This window comes from Phyllobates terribilis, unplaced genomic scaffold, assembly GCF_046119375.1.
Source record: "Phyllobates terribilis strain yellow unplaced genomic scaffold, ASM4611937v1 Scaffold_12__6_contigs__length_324123572, whole genome shotgun sequence".
In the NCBI taxonomy this organism is placed as follows: domain Eukaryota; kingdom Metazoa; phylum Chordata; class Amphibia; order Anura; family Dendrobatidae; genus Phyllobates; species Phyllobates terribilis.
The window spans coordinates 95179260-95198401 of record NW_027362772.1 but is presented as its reverse complement, the minus strand read 5'-3'; the positions used below and the strand labels follow the sequence as shown (position 1 = coordinate 95198401).

Below are 19142 nucleotides of genomic sequence, written 5' to 3'. Positions count from 1 at the left end.
ATCCATACATCTATATATAATCTATCCATACATCTATATATAATCTATCCATATATCTATATACAATCTATCCATATATCTATATATAATCTGTCCATACATCTATATACAATCTATCCATACATCTATATATAATCTATCCATATATCTATATACAATCTGTCCATATATCTATATACAATCTATCCATACATCTATATACAATCTATCCATACATCTATATACAATCTGTCCATACATCTATATACAATCTGTCCATACATCTATATACAATGTATCAATACATCTATATACAATCTATCCATACATCTATATACAATCTATCCATACATCTATATACAATCTGTCCATACATCTATATATAATCTGTCCATACATCTATATACAATGTATCAATACAGCTATATACAATCTATCCATACATCTATATACAATCTGTCCATACATCTATATACAATCTATCCATACATCTATATACAATCTATCCATATATCTATATACAATCTATCCATACATCTATATACAATCCGTCCATACATCTATATACAATCTGTCCATACATCTATATACAATCTATCCATACATCTATATACAATCTATCCATATATCTATATACAATCTGTCCATAGATCTATATACAATGTATCCATACATCTATATACAATCTATCCATACATCTATATACAATCTGTCCATACATCTATATACAATCTGTCCATACGTCTATATACAATGTATCAATACATCTATATACAATATATCAATACATCTATATACAATCTATCCATACATCTATATACAATCTGTCCATACATCTATATATAATCTGTCCATACATCTATATACAATGTATCAATACAGCTATATACAATCTATCCATACATCTATATACAATCTGTCCATAGATCTATATACAATGTATCCATACATCTATATACAATCTATCCATACATCTATATACAATCTGTCCATACATCTATATACAATCCGTCCATACATCTATATACAATGTATCCATACATCTATATACAATGTATCAATACATCTATATACAATCTATCCATACATCTATATACAATCTGTCCATACATCTATATACAATCCGTCCATACATCTATATACAATCTGTCCATACATCTATATACAATCTATCCATACATCTATATACAATCTATCCATATATCTATATACAATCTGTCCATAGATCTATATACAATGTATCCATACATCTATATACAATCTATCCATACATCTATATACAATCTGTCCATACATCTATATACAATCTGTCCATACGTCTATATACAATGTATCAATACATCTATATACAATATATCAATACATCTATATACAATCTATCCATACATCTATATACAATCTGTCCATACATCTATATATAATCTGTCCATACATCTATATACAATGTATCAATACAGCTATATACAATCTATCCATACATCTATATACAATCTGTCCATAGATCTATATACAATGTATCCATACATCTATATACAATCTATCCATACATCTATATACAATCTGTCCATACATCTATATACAATCCGTCCATACATCTATATACAATGTATCCATACATCTATATACAATGTATCAATACATCTATATACAATCTATCCATACATCTATATACAATCTGTCCATACATCTATATACAATCCGTCCATACATCTATATACAATCTATCCATATATCTATATACAATCTATCCATATATCTATATACAATCTGTCCATACATCTATATACAATCTGTCCATACATCTATATACAATGTATCCATACATCTATATACAATCTATCCATACATCTATATACAATCTATCCATACATCTATATACAATCTGTCCATACATCTATATACAATCTATCCATACATCTATATACAATGTATCCATACATCTATATACAATCTGTCCATACATCTATATATAATCTAACCATACATCTATATACAATCTGTCCATACATCTATATACAATCTATCCATACATCTATATACAATCTATCCATACATCTATATACAATCTGTCCATACATCTATATACAATCTGTCCATACATCTATATACAATCTATCCATACATCTATATACAATCTATCCATACATCTATATACAATGTATCCATACATCTATATACAATCTATCCATACATCTATATACAATCTGTCCATACATCTATATACAATCTATCCATACATCTATATACAATCTGTCCATACATCTATATACAATCTGTCCATACATCTATATACAATCTATCCATACATCTATATACAATCTGTCCATACATCTATATACAATCTAACCATATGTCTATATATAATCTATCCATATATTTATATATAATCTATCCATATATCTATATACAATCTATCCATATATCTATATATTATCTATCCATACATCTATATACATTCTATCCATACATCTATATACAATCTATCCATACATCTATATACAATTTATCCATATATCTATATACAATCTATCCATAGGTCTATATACAATCTATCCATACATCTATATACAATCTATCCATATATCTATATACAATCTATCCATATATCTATATATTATCTATCCATACATCTATATACAATCTATCCATACATCTATATACAATCTATCCATACATCTATATACAATCTATCCATAGATCTATATATTATCTATCCATACATCTATATACAATCTATCCATACATCTATATACAATCTATCCATAGATCTATATACAATCTATCCATATATCTATATATTATCTATCCATACATCTATATACAATCTATCCATACATCTATATACAATCTATCCATATATCTATATATTATCTATCCATACATCTATATACAATCTATCCATACATCTATATACAATCTATCCATAGATCTATATACAATCTATCCATATATCTATATATTATCTATCCATACATCTATATACAATCTATCCATACATCTATATACAATCTATCCATAGATCTATATACAATCTATCCATATATCTATATATTATCTATCCATACATCTATATACAATCTATCCATACATCTATATACAATCTATCCATACATCTATATACAATCTATCCATACATCTATATACAATCTATCCATAGATCTATATATTATCTATCCATACATCTATATACAATCTATCCATACATCTATATACAATCTATCCATATATCTATATATTATCTATCCATACATCTATATACAATCTATCCATACATCTATATACAATCTATCCATAGATCTATATACAATCTATCCATATATCTATATATTATCTATCCATACATCTATATACAATCTATCCATACATCTATATACAATCTATCCATACATCTATATACAATCTGTCCATACATCTATATACAATCTATCCATAGATCTATATACAATCTATCCATATATCTATATACAATCTATCCATATATCTATATACAATCTGTCCATACATCTATATACAATGTATCCATAGATCTATATACAATCTATCCATATATCTATATACAATCTATCCATATATCTATATACAATCTGTCCATACATCTATATACAATCTATCCATAGATCTATATACAATCTATCCATATATCTATATACAATCTATCCATATATCTATATACAATCTGTCCATACATCTATATACAATCTATCCATAGATCTATATACAATCTATCCATATATCTATATACAATCTATCCATACATCTATATACAATCTGTCCGTACATCTATATACAATCTATCCATACATCTATATACAATCTGTCCATAGATCTATATACAATCTATCCATATATCTATATATAATCTATCCATACATCTATATACAATCTATCCATACATCTATATACAATCTGTCCATACATCTATATACAATGTATCCATAGATCTATATACAATCTATCCATACATCTATATACAATCTATCCATAGATCTATATACAATCTATCCATATATCTATATACAATCTATCCATACATCTATATACAATCTGTCCGTACATCTATATACAATCTATCCATACATCTATATACAATCTGTCCATAGATCTATATATAATCTATCCATACATCTATATACAATCTATCCATACATCTATATACAATCTGTCCATACATCTATATACAATCTATCCATATATCTATATATAATCTATCCATACATCTATATACAATCTATCCATACATCTATATACAATCTATCCATATATCTATAAACAATGTATCCATACATCTATATACAATCTATCCATATATCTATATACAATCTATCCATACATCTATATACAATCTGTCCGTACATCTATATACAATCTATCCATACATCTATATACAATCTATCCATATATCTATATATAATCTATCCATACATCTATATACAATCTATCCATATATCTATATACAATCTATCCATACATCTATATACAATCTGTCCGTACATCTATATACAATCTATCCATACATCTATATACAATCTATCCATATATCTATATATAATCTATCCATACATCTATATACAATCTATCCATACATCTATATACAATCTATCCATACATCTATATACAATCTGTCCATACATCTATATACAATCTATCCATATATCTATATATAATCTATCCATACATCTATATACAATCTATCCATACATCTATATACAATCTATCCATAGATCTATATACAATCTATCCATACATCTATATACAATCTGTCCATACATCTATATACAATCTATCCATACATCTATATACAATCTATCCATACATCTATATACAATCTATCCATAGATCTATATACAATCTATCCATACATCTATATACAATCTGTCCATACATCTATATACAATGTATCCATACATCTATATACAATCTATCCATACATCTATATACAATCTATCCATACATCTATATACAATCTATCCATATATCTATATACAATCTATCCATACATCTATATACAATCTATCCATACATCTATATACAATCTATCCATACATCTATATACAATCTATCCATAGATCTATATATAATCTATCCATATATCTATATACAATCTATCCATATATCTATATACAATCTATCCATCTACCTATATATAATCTATCCATATATCTATATACAATCTGTCCATACATCTATATATAATCTATCCATACATCTATATACAATCTGTCCATACATCTATATACAATCTATCCATAGATCTATCTAGTCATATATATAGGAGTGACATATATATATATATATATATATATATATATATATATATCATATATCTATATACAATCTATCCAGATATCTGCTTGAAAAAGGTTATATCTAGCCGAAACGTCGCTGCAGCTCTTTTTGAGCTAATAAATCATCTATTTTGGAGTGCTGTCTCTACTATTTTATATATATATATATATATATATATATATATATATATATATATATATATATATATATATATTTATATATATATATACAATCTATCCACATACAATCTATCCATAGATCTATATATAATATATCAATAGATCTATCTAGTCATATAGTCATATATATATATATATATATATATATATATATGTGTGTAATTTATCTATATATCTATATGCAGTCTATCTATATGTCTATATACAATCTATCCATCTATCTATATATAATCTATCCATATATCTATATATAATCTAACCATATATCTATATATAATCAAACCATATGTCTATATATAATCTATCCATATATCTATATATAATCTAACCATATATCTATATATAATCAAACCATATGTCTATATATAATCTATCCATATATCTATATATAATATATCCATATATCTATATATTATCTATCCATATATCTATATATTATCTATCCATATATCTATATATTATCTATCCATATATCTATATATAATCTAACCATATCTCTATATAAAATATATCCACATGTCTCTATATAATCTATCAAAATATCTATCTGGTCATATATATGTTGTTATATATATAATGCATCCTTTCACTCTCTATAAATATATAATAATAAAATGCTGGATAATTGCCACCAAATTTCGTTACAAACGAATTAAACTTGCACATTTTAATCAAAACCATAAAAACCATTACACTTCACAACAAATATAAATCTACAACCAATAATACATCAGCAGTTAGGGATAGTGATGGTTAAACAGTAAAAGTAATTTATTCTCAGGAAAGTCGCAGAACAAATGTACAAGGTTTCTGTGAATATCAGCAATGTAAAGTGCACAGGTAAAGCAATAATCGTGGACACCATGTGCCATTATTCGTTTTATGGGTTATATTATTATTATTACTAGCACCACAAATAACCCAAAGGATAAAATGCGCTTGTAAAGGAAGCGCAGCTGCTCCTCCGTGCACCCTCCTGTCACTGCTCATCGTCCCTCCTCCCTGCGACTGTCGCCGCTCGCTAATTGCTGCTGATCGCTGCTTTCTAGGGAGCGTTTATAGAAATCGCAACAAATGACCTAAAAGCAAAAGCCCCGCAGCGGCCGATAAATAATCGCTGAGGGTCCAGAGCCCCCATATGTGCGGTCACCTGTGGCTGCAGCAGCAGCAGGAGCACCCACCTTGCCCCAGATCTGGGGGTCCCATGCTGGAGGGTCGGGGGAGATCAGGCTGGTCTGGAGGGGATGTGATTCTTCCGGACATTTCTTACATTGACGCTTTCATTCTCAGCCCCATGGGGGGACATTCCTGACACTTCCTACATCACAGCTCCATTATTCATCTCCAGATCACTCCCCCCTCATATTTAAGCCTTTTGCCCACTTTTCCCCTCTGGTGACAAAAACTACCAAACCCTCGGTCCTGACACTTTGCAGCCTCATCCTCCTATGTCACATGCAATAAACCAATGTCAACCAGAACAACTACCCATGACGTCATAATCATCTTCCACAAATAATGCACACATGCATGCAGCGTTATATCATCAGTGCAGGGCTCCTTATATCACCCCCTGACCCCCAGGACTGCATTGCACCGACCTTTGTCGCCCAGGATGCCATCGATGCTGTGCTTGGTCTTTTTCTCCCCATCTTCATCTTTCTTGTCACAATCATCATCTTCCTCTTTTTTCCCGAACTTTATTCTCAGGACCCGGCTAATCGAACTCACTAAACCTCAGAAATGGAAAGAGACGGGAGGGGATATAAATTTGGGTTACAGAAAAAAAAATTGTGGCCCTTAATAGGCTTAAATATACATGATATATAGTGTGCAGCTAGGAGCAAATGCATTATATACACATATTATATCTATATATATATCTATATATATATATATATATATATCTATATATCTCTCTCTCTCTCTCTCTATATATCTATATCTATATATATATATATATATATATATATATATATATTATCATTGTACACAGGTCCTATAAAAATAAACTCATATAATATAATGATGTCCGAACTCACAGTATATACTCAGTATACATAGTATACATCCTGTACTATGGGTGCAGCACTCAACCAATAGTGTAGAATGAAAATGTGAACATTATAAATTAATAATAATAATAATAAAAATAAAAAAGTATACTTAAGACCTTTATACTTCCAATATACACCAAAAACATTTAACTTTACAGATCAATACACTGGAAACACAAAAAAATAAAATATATAGGAGAACACACTGATCCCCCCCACCCCCCAAAATAATAATAAGTTAAACACCTATCTAGTATCATCCTTATCTAGTATAACATATAATAGAAAGTTACTATAATATAACATTATATAAACTTATACAATGTGCACATTCATCATCATTCACACTTCTAAAATGTACATTGCCCACGTTTATACTCATATCATATGCAAAGTGCACAATTATATTAAGAAGCAGATACATTTGTAATATAATATTGTGGATATGAATAATTCTATACTTATCCTAATATACACAAGGTGCACACACACAACCAATAATACCATTTATATGGTGTACACATATATAATACACAGTATGTGCACTTACACTATATCAGGCACTTTCACCCTTACTTTGTTAGCACCATCCTATACTACATTAAGGCGCAAACTAATCCTATAATTTAATACATTTAAAATATATATTGAGAACATGCATAATCCTATAATAAACAAGAGAAAAAAGTCTTTCCTAGTTGTGAGCATCCAAAATATAAGCAGGGGGAAAAACGATTTCTTAAAGTACCAAAAAGCAAACTTATATAAAATACAACATACATACTTATACAAGTGAGAACAACTGTTCAATATATACTATAATATTCAGAGTACAGCACACACATACAGAGGGCACACACATCTTGGAATATACAGGAAAAGCACACCTAGGGGAGAACGCTCATCCTATATATCCCATAATATACATTGTGCACACACATATATACAAGTGAGAACACATCCTGTATATCCCATAATATACATTGTGCACACACATATATACAAGTGAGAACACATCCTGTATATCCCATAATATACATTGCGCACATATATATACAAGTTAGAACACTCATCCTATATATCCCATAATATACATTGTGCACACATGTACAAGGGAGAACACACATTATCTCTGTGCCTGTGCAGTGTATGTACACTCACACTGCTGACCACACACTCATTATCTCTGTGCACACTCATACATCTGAGCACACACTCATTATCTCTGTGCACACTCACCACTCACACTGCTGAGCACACACTCATTACCTCTGTGCACACTCATACATCTGAGTACACACTCATTACCTCTGTGCACACTCACACTGCTGAGCACACACTCATTACCTCTGTGCACACTCATACATCTGAGTACACACTCATTATCTCTGTGCACACTCACACTGCTGAGTACACACTCATTACCTCTGTGCACACTCATACATCTGAGTACACACTCATTACCTCTGTGCACACTCATACATCTGAGTACACACTCATTACCTCTGTGCACACTCACACTGCTGAGCACACACTCATTATCTCAGTGCACACTCATACAGTGGAGCACACACTCAGGGTCTTGTGTACAGGGAGCTGGTAGTTTTGGGTCCTGGGACTGCGGCCCCTGCGCTCACCTGAGGGGACCGAGCTCCGGTCACAGTGCCCGTCCTTCAGCAGCCGGTCCCGGATCTCCCAGCTGAACATCCCGGGGTTCTCCCTCTTGTATTCCTCGATCTTCTTCTCAACATCGGGAGTGGCCACCTGCTTTAATGGTGAACACATGGGGGGCAGCAGGTCAGTATGGAGGGGCAGAGGACGCCTTTACATATATATATATGTGCTGATTTCCCGTGTTTTGCCGTTATAGCCACATTTACTGTATGGCTAGTTATCATGTAGCAGTGGCCTGTGATATACAATGTCTCCACTCACCCTGGGCTTGCTGCCCCCGATGGCCCCGGGCCTGATGGAGCCAGTCTCTTGGTATCTGCACAGGATTTTGGACACGCAGCCATGAGAGACCCGGAGCTGCCTGGAGATGACACATGGCCGGATCCCATGGTGGGCCATCTCTACAATCTTGTGTCTGATGTGGTTGGGCAGGGGTCTGCCATTGATGAAGACTCCTCCGAGTTGGTTTACTCGACCTTGGCCCAGAGGAGTGGACACTGGAGGAGAGAAGAAAATACAAACTTATCACATTCCTATACAATAAGCCGACCACCCTGCAGAGTGAGTGCAGCCCCCACAAACTACCAGCAGCAGGGATAAGGGTATGGACTGTGCACCACCTTCACTGGATCCTGGACTGTGCACCACCTTCACTGGATCCTGGACTGTGCACCACCTTCACTGGATGATGGCTACCTGCAAAGATCTGCTCCCAGCGCTGCTACATTGTGTCTGATCATTCATTGCACAATACTACAAGATTTATTGTGTTAATATAACTGTCCTCACACATTCACTAAACTGCTGAGACTGGAATATTAATATCTACTAATTATACTGATCATTAACGACTATTAATTATATCAATAACCATCAGCTGGTCTTGTATAATGGGCACTCCTGTACATTTCCATACATTGGATGCGCTATTAACATTCTAGAACTTTACATAAGTGATACACGCACTGATTAATACTTTTATATTTACTACCCTCTCATACTGTACACTGGATAAAGTATTAAGTGCTATTACTGAAGTATTCGTTAACTAATATTAAATATAATAAGACTGCCTGAAATATTCGTTTCCACATCAGTTTATAGAAATACTACCCACAAATACACTAGGCAAAAGCACAAATTATATCCTCCTGATCCATAATATGTACATGTTATACTATGCCAGGATATTCTAATACAAATTATGTATTACACCCTGATACATTGTATCCACGGCGAGAATATTCCCACGTGTGTTCTATGTATTTCACTCTAATAATATGAATGTATCAATGTACATATTCTAAACCCAGATACATAGTATCGACTGCTGGAATATTAATACTCATGATATATATATATATATATATATATATATATATATATATATATATATATATATATATATATATATATATATATATAATATCCCATGTATTAATGTACATATGCTAAACCCAGATACATAGTATCGACTGCTCGAATATTAATACTCATGATATATATACATATATATATATATATATATATATATATATATATATATATATATATATATATATATATATATATATCATATCCCATGTATTAATGTACATATGCTAAACCCAGATACATAGTATCGACTGCTGGAATATTAATACTCTTGATATATATATATATATATATATATATATATATATATATATATATAATATCCCATGTATTAATGTACATATGCTAAGCCCAGATACATAGTATCGACTGCTCGAATATTAATGCTCATGGTATATATATATATATATATATATATATATATATATATATATATATATATCATATCCCATGTATTAATGTACATATGCTAAACCCAGACACATAATATCGACTGCTGGAATATTAATACTCATGATATATATATATATATATATATATATATATATATATATATATATCATATCCCATGTATTAATGTACATATGCTAAACCCAGACACATAATATCGACTGCTGGAATATTAATACTCATTATATATATATATATATATATATATATATATATATATATATTATATATTCCATATTTCTAATATCAATGTACATATAACACTTATACATTCTAACATTATATTTATTTTACACAGCAAAAAAGCATCTGTATGAATATAATATATTACATAATGGATCTATATACAAAGTGGGTGACTTTAGTCTTTATTCATAGTTAAATTAAGGAATATCTTTATTATCTCGTTTTGTTTTGTTCTTATTTTTCCCCCTGAAATCTCAGGACCTTGTATGATTTTTTTTTTTTTGTTACTTTTTCCTGCTATTAATTATCAGGATTGATTATAAAACCTTTGCAGTAATATGTAGTAAATATTATTAAATGATTAGAAGATGGACATATCTGCTCTCTATAGGAGGGGGGCTCTTATATCATATAAACTGATGGAAAGAACTGCGCCGATTTTCCGCTGGAGCTATTAAAGGGCTGCTGGGCTCTGATAATCCGGCAGAGAGATCGGCAATTTGTTTAATATCGTCTCATTCAGATGGAGCAGATTAGGGCGATTTTCCGGCATGGGAGCTGCATAATTTAGCTCGCCGGGGAGGACGCAGATATTTGGAGATTTAATGACAATCATGCGCCGTTAATTCCCCGGTCACTTGGCTCCTACACCCTGCAGCGGTGATTGCAGGTGAGGGGCCACTCTGAGGGCCCATCTCACCGTGAAGTGGCCCCGACAAGCCGCACTCATTATTCGCAGTCATGTTGAGCAAACATCGCAGTAATCCGTTGATCTGTCTCTTTGCGCCTGTTTTCCTTTCTTTCGGCTCTCCAGTAAATCCCCGCGGATTGTGTGTTTTGCAGTTTTCGTGGCTTTTCACAGTTTTATTGCGGCCACTTGATCACGGAATAGATGGAGATGGATTTTGGAGAAGTGGGACAGTCACACACTGAGCCTGACAGCTGCGACAATTAACGACTAAACCGCACCGAAGGCGCATTCACTGGACACTGCGACACATCTGAGCTGAGAAAGTTACAGGTACAAAAAAAAAAAAAGAAAGCGACTCTTTCTACAGGATTTTCCCAAGGGTCTAACATAAGAGCTACAAATAAAGCAAAGACTAGCGTGCAAACTTATAAAGAAATAATAAATAAATAAATATATATATATATAATATATATTTATATATTATATAAATATAATATATATATATTTATATGCATCTGTATTATCTGTATTCCCCAAAATGCTACAAGGAAACGAATCTAAATAAAGGATGTGTGCTTTGGAATACATTCCCTATATTATAGAATGTGTATTATCTCCCTTCCTAGTGACAGCCAGGCAGAGGCCAGCATTGCAGGGGGGCACTTACCTTCCAGGGGGAATCCTGTCCGGGGGTAGTTCTGACCTGGAGCCGGCCGCATCATTCTTGGGACAGTGCCAGGCAGGGCAGCCATTCGCAGTTGGGCGGCTGGAATAGACTCCTGGTTCTCAGTGGAGCCCAGTTAAATGTCCAATGGAATGACAAGTCTGTGTAGCCCCCAGTCTTTTGGAATAATAAAAAAAAAAAGATACAGAGTGGTGGTCCCCAGAAAGTTGGGAAAATAGGTTCCCTGCTGCAAAACTAGGAGCCTGGCACCGCAGTAGGAGGATAGCAGGGGTCTTGCGCTTGACTTCTGGTGAGGTGCAGGATGTTTTGGGGGGGGCAGCACAATGTCAGCTGAGAGCTTTGCAAGTTGGTAAAGTGGCCTGAAGTTTGGCGCACTGTGGAGGAGGAGAGGCTGTGATCACTGATGATAGGCTCTTCCCTGGTTCTTTTATTCATGAAGAGGGTTGGGGCAGTGGACTGGGCTCCTGGACCAATGGCAAGCAGAAGGCACAATGCACAGGCTGGGAGGATTGTCACTACTTTACACCCGGCCTCATTCTCTCTCAGATATCATAGGGGGAAAAAAAAATAGACTTTTTCTTTTACAGTTTCTTTAAAAATGTGCTCAATATTGCTGGTGAGGGGGGGGGGGGGGAGATGATGTGGGAGCAAATCTTAATGAATCGCTATGGTGAGGCTGCTCTGCTTTCTGCCAGGTGCCCAGGTACAGTGTCAGGAATATCATAAGCAGGGCTGAATTTCTAGGAAGATTTTGTCTTGCTGCCCCTAGTCCTTGGCACTACCTGTCTTAATTCCATCTTATGCAGAGCTCCAGGTGCAGACACTGGGCAGTCACAGGACAATGGCTGTCCCTGGGCAGACAGGGGGTGCACGTTTTTTGGGGGGGCCGAGCAGAGCTGAAAATCCTTCTCAGCAGGGGATGACGCCAAACTTCACAATCAATGTTTTTCATATGTAAAATGAGGGGGTTCTTAATATTCAGAGGAAACTTTTTCATTCTGTCCTGGATTTATCCTACATTGTCCCCCCAGATCACTGACGATTCCAAAGAATATCAGTAGATGTGTGAACTAGATACAAAGAGCAGAGGAGAGAAAGAAGGCTGTGTGCTGCGACAGAAGGGATGAGAACGTTATACAGCTCACATGATACATTGTAACGAACATTCCATCTGATATTCACATGCAGGGTCCTTGTGGGATCCTTATTTAGGGGGCTCCTATCTGTGATACTGTTAACAGCTGAGTTTATGTGGGTAATGAAGACCACCTATCACATAAGTTTATAGAGGGGTGATCGACTCGATCATCTTCATTCTTCCCCCCACAATTTCCTGTACTCGGTGCCCAACTCTGCTGCATCCAACAAGTGTATTAAATAATGTAATAAATAATGCAATAAATAATGTAATAAATAATGCAATAAATAATGTAATAATGCAATAAATAATGTAATAAATAATGCAATAAATAATGTAATAATGCAATAAATAATGTAATAAATAATGCAATAAATAATGTAATAAATAATGTAATAATGCAATAAATAATGTAATAAATAATGTAATAAATAATGCAATAAATAATGTAATAAATAATGTAATAAATAATGCAATAAATAATGCAATAAATAATGTAATAAATAATGTGCAGCATTTATTATTATTAATCAGGGTTCCCTGAATGCTGCCATTAATCTCAGCCCCCCAGTGTGCCCTGTGCAGGCATCTTAATGAACCTTTTAATTGCCCCCTGTAATTTGGGGCTGCAGAGAGTTGTCAGCTCCCCAGGATCTCTTTGCAGCCACGACAGGCGTGCACTGATGTCCTGGTGGAGAGCAATTTCACAAATCATCTTTCCAACAATTAAACAGTGTGGAGGGGTGAAATGGCAATTTCACAAGTAGATGTGGGGGGTTACCTGCCTGAGAGGACTGGGGCAACATCCCCCCCCAGCCGCTGCTTGCAGTGATGGCGACCCTTACACACCTCGCAGCCTTATTAATCTGTGTAGGGAAAGGGGGTGCTGTTCTTCACTTTACCCTCATATGGTAATTAATTAATGAATTTTATTACAGTGCAAACGAAAATAATCAGATCGCAAGTGCAAAATAGCGGACTTTAAGGGGTTAAAAAAAACCCACCGAATTAACCCTTTTATTATCTCGAATTTATTTCAAGGTTTTGCATGAAAAAAAGAAAAAGTAATAATTTTATTAGCAACTATAATATTGGATTAAAGAGGTTTTTTTTTATTATTATTAAATATTCCAAGTGGAAATGTCTGCTTATGTCATTAACAAAATATTGTTGGGGGGAAAATAGCTGCAGAGTGAATCTGCGATTTATGGAGGATGATGAGGGAGTATATCTAGAACTATTGCTAATTATTAATTAATTTTACAATAATTAATATTTGTAGTATCGTTTAGTAATATTGTTATGCGTATTGGTATTATTACTTTTTGTTTCTTTATCCTCTACATTGTTTACACAAAATTCTTTACCTAGAAGAACTGAGAATCGAACTAAACATTATAATGTAAATCCTCAGTGGATATTATATATCCCTTTGTCTCCATTAATACTTCTCAGTAACAGTGTCAGTCGTGGCCATCAGTGTCACATTGTAGCCTCTCATTAGAGCAGTTATTACAGAGGCAGATTGCTCCTGTCACTTCCTATATAATGCTATTAAAGGGTCATTCATCAGCAGGAGACAGAAAGAAAAATAAAAGGACATTACAGGAAGATGAGGATAATAGGCACCTGTACATGGAGGAAGGGGGCTGCACAGGTAATAATGGCAGATGGGCTGTGTACTGTGTATATTGCAGGACCCTCCCTGGCTCATCATCATCATCGTCATGCCAGCAGTCCAGCCAGAGAGGCTTTTAATTTGTGTGTAATGAGAATTAATTTATGTTCACAGGGATCCTCTCCTGGGAAAGCAGGCAGAAAACAATCATAAGCGAAAGGTCTGCGCTCTGCTGGGGGAGCGGACAAAGGAGCAAAGGTGTCCCCTCTGTAGAGCTGCTGCTCCAGGGTCTGCTCCCTCTGTAGAGCAACTGCTCCAGGGTCTGCTCCCTCTGTAGAGCTGCTGCTCCAGGGTCTGCTCCCTCTGTAGAGCTGCTGCTCCAGGGTCTGCTCCCTCTGTAGAGCAACTGCTCCAGGGTCTGCTCCCTCTGTAGAGCTGCTGCTCCAGGGTCCGCTCCCTCTGTAGAGCTGCTGCTCCAGGGTCCGCTCCCTCTGTAGAGCTGCTGCTCCAGGGTCTGCTCCCTCTGTAGAGCTGCTGCTCCAGGGTCTGCTCCCTCTGTAGAGCTGCTGCTCCAGGGTCCGCTCCCTCTGTAGAGCTGCTGCTCCAGGGTCCGCTCCCTCTGTAGAGCTGCTGCTCCAGGGTCTGCTCCCTCTGTAGAGCTGCTGCTCCAGGGTCTGCCCCCTCTGTAGAGCTGCTGCTCCAGGGTCTGCTCCCTCTGTAGAGCTGCTGCTCCAGGGTCTGCTCCCTCTGTAGAGCTGCTGCTCCAGGGTCTGCCCCCTCTGTAGAGCAACTGCTCCAGGGTCTGCTCCCTCTGTAGAGCAACTGCTCCAGGGTCTGCTCCCTCTGTAGAGCTGCTGCTCCAGGGTCTGCTCCCTCTGTAGAGCTGCTGCTCAAGGGTCTGCTCCCTCTGTAGAGCTGCTGCTCCAGGGTCTGCCCCCTCTGTAGAGCTGCTGCTTCAGGGTCTGCTCCCTCTGTAGAGCAACTGCTCCAGGGTCTGCTCCCTCTGTAGAGCTGCTGCTCCAAGGTCTGCTCCCTCTGTAGAGCTGCTGCGCCAGGGTCTGCTCCCTCTGTAGAGCTGCTGCTCCAAGGTCTGCTCCCTCTGTAGAGCTGCTGCTCCACGGTCTGCCCCCTCTGTGGACCTGCTGTTCCAGGGTCTGCCCCCTCTGTAGAGCAACTGCTCCAGGGTCTGCTCCCTCTGTAGAGCAACTGCTCCAGGGTCTGCTCCCTCTGTAGAGCAACTGCTCCAGGGTCTGCCCCCTCTAGCGAGCTGCTGCTCCAGGGTCTGCCCCCTCTGTGGACCTGCTGCTCCAGGGTCTGCCCCTCTGTGGACTTGCTGCTCAAGGGTCTGCCCCTTCTGTGGAGCTGCTGATCCAGGGTCTGCCCCCTCTGTAGAGCTGCTGCTCCAGGGTCTGCTCCCTCTGTAGAGCTGCTGCTCCAGGGTCTTCTCCCTCTGTAGAGCTGCTGCTCCAGGGTCTGCTCCCTCTGTAGAGCAACTTCTCCAGGGTCTGCTCCCTCTGTAGAGCTGCTGCTCCAGGGTCTGCTCCCTCTGTAGAGCTGCTGCTCCAGGGTCTGCTCCCTCTGTAGAGCTGCTGCTCCAGGGTCTGCCCCCTCTGTAGAGCTGCTGCTCCAGGGTCTGCTCCCTCTGTAGAGCTGCTGCTCCAGGGTCTGCTCCCTCTGTAGAGCTGCTGCTCCAGGGTCTGCCCCCTCTGTAGAGCAACTGCTCCAGGGTCTGCTCCCTCTGTAGAGCAACTGCTCCAGGGTCTGCTCCCTCTGTAGAGCTGCTGCTCCAGGGTCTGCTCCCTCTGTAGAGCTGCTGCTCAAGGGTCTGCTCCCTCTGTAGAGCTGCTGCTCCAGGGTCTGCCCCCTCTGTAGAGCTGCTGCTTCAGGGTCTGCTCCCTCTGTAGAGCAACTGCTCCAGGGTCTGCTCCCTCTGTAGAGCTGCTGCTCCAAGGTCTGCTCCCTCTGTAGAGCTGCTGCGCCAGGGTCTGCTCCCTCTGTAGAGCTGCTGCTCCAAGGTCTGCTCCCTCTGTAGAGCTGCTGCTCCACGGTCTGCCCCCTCTGTGGACCTGCTGTTCCAGGGTCTGCCCCCTCTGTAGAGCAACTGCTCCAGGGTCTGCTCCCTCTGTAGAGCAACTGCTCCAGGGTCTGCTCCCTCTGTAGAGCAACTGCTCCAGGGTCTGCCCCCTCTAGCGAGCTGCTGCTCCAGGGTCTGCCCCCTCTGTGGACCTGCTGCTCCAGGGTCTGCCCCCTCTGTGGACTTGCTGCTCAAGGGTCTGCCCCTTCTGTGGAGCTGCTGATCCAGGGTCTGCCCCCTCTGTAGAGCTGCTGCTCCAGGGTCTGCTCCCTCTGTAGAGCTGCTGCTCCAGGGTCTTCTCCCTCTGTAGAGCTGCTGCTCCAGGGTCTGCTCCCTCTGTAGAGCAACTTCTCCAGGGTCTGCTCCCTCTGTAGAGCTGCTGCTCCAGGGTCTGCTCCCTCTGTAGAGCTGCTGCTCCAGGGTCTGCTCCCTCTGTAGAGCTGCTGCTCCAGGGTCTGCCCCCTCTGTAGAGCTGCTGCTCCAGGGTCTGCTCCCTCTGTAGAGCTGCTGCTCCAGGGTCTGCTCCCTCTGTAGAGCTGCTGCTCCAGGGTCTGCCCCCTCTGTAGAGCAACTGCTCCAGGGTCTGCTCCCTCTGTAGAGCAACTGCTCCAGGGTCTGCTCCCTCTGTAGAGCTGCTGCTCCAGGGTCTGCTCCCTCTGTAGAGCTGCTGCTCAAGGGTCTGCTCCCTCTGTAGAGCTGCTGCTCCAGGGTCTGCCCCCTCTGTAGAGCTGCTGCTTCAGGGTCTGCTCCCTCTGTAGAGCAACTGCTCCAGGGTCTGCTCCCTCTGTAGAGCTGCTGCTCCAAGGTCTGCTCCCTCTGTAGAGCTGCTGCGCCAGGGTCTGCTCCCTCTGTAGAGCTGCTGCTCCAAGGTCTGCTCCCTCTGTAGAGCTGCTGCTCCACGGTCTGCCCCCTCTGTGGACCTGCTGTTCCAGGGTCTGCCCCCTCTGTAGAGCAACTGCTCCAGGGTCTGCTCCCTCTGTAGAGCAACTGCTCCAGGGTCTGCTCCCTCTGTAGAGCAACTGCTCCAGGGTCTGCCCCCTCTAGCGAGCTGCTGCTCCAGGGTCTGCCCCCTCTGTGGACCTGCTGCTCCAGGGTCTGCCCCCTCTGTGGACTTGCTGCTCAAGGGTCTGCCCCTTCTGTGGAGCTGCTGATCCAGGGTCTGCCCCCTCTGTGGAGCTACAGCCCAGGGTCTGCCCCCTCTGTGGAGCTGCTGCTCCAGGGTCTGCCCCCTCTGTGGACCTGCTGATCCAGGGTCTGCTCCCTCTGTGGACCTGCTGCTCCAGGGTCTGCCCCCTCTGTGGACCTGCTGCTCCAGGGTCTGCCCCCTCTGTGGACCTGCTGCTCCAGGGTCTGTCCCCTCTGTGGAGCAGCTGCTCCAGGGTCTGCTCCCTCTATGGAGCTGCTGTTCCAGGGTCTGCCCCCTCTGTGGACCTGCTGCTCCAGGGTCTGTCCCCTCTGTGGAGCAGCTGCTCCAGGGTCTGCTCCCTCTATGGAGCTGCTGTTCCAGGGTCTGCTCCCTCTGTGTAGCTGCTGCTTCAGGGTCTGCTCCCTCTGTGTAGCTGCTGCTTCAGAGTCTTCTCCCTCTGTGTAGCTGCTGCTCCAGGGTCTTCTCCCTCTGTGTAGCTGCTGCTCCAGGGTCTTCTCCCTCTGTGTAGCTGCTGCTCCAGGGTCTTCTCCCTCTGTGTAGCTGCTGATCCAGGGTCTTCTCCCTCTGTGGAGCTGCTGATTCAGGGTCTTCTCCCTCTGTGTAG

The 19142-nt window shown here is 38.8% G+C and overlaps 1 protein-coding gene across 5 annotated transcripts in view; it reads right to left on the bottom strand.

Moving 5' to 3' along the window:
* PAX7 (paired box 7) overlaps positions 1-12987 on the bottom strand; it is a 142221-nt gene extending 129234 nt beyond the window's left edge. For 2 of the 5 annotated variants that reach the window (XM_073656176.1, XM_073656172.1), the window contains exons 1-4: positions 12544-12986; positions 9437-9672; positions 9139-9268; positions 7046-7180 (exon numbers count right to left, since the gene is read on the bottom strand). In XM_073656176.1, the coding sequence (XP_073512277.1) occupies positions 7046-7180; positions 9139-9268; positions 9437-9672; positions 12544-12628 (586 nt within the window). In that variant the 5' untranslated portion in view covers positions 12629-12986. Of the gene's footprint in view, positions 1-7045; positions 7181-9138; positions 9269-9436; positions 9673-12543 lie in introns of all 5 variants that reach the window. The other 3 variants (XM_073656173.1, XM_073656175.1, XM_073656174.1) reach the window with 3 other exon arrangements.
* Positions 12988-19142: the final 6155 nt, after the last annotated feature.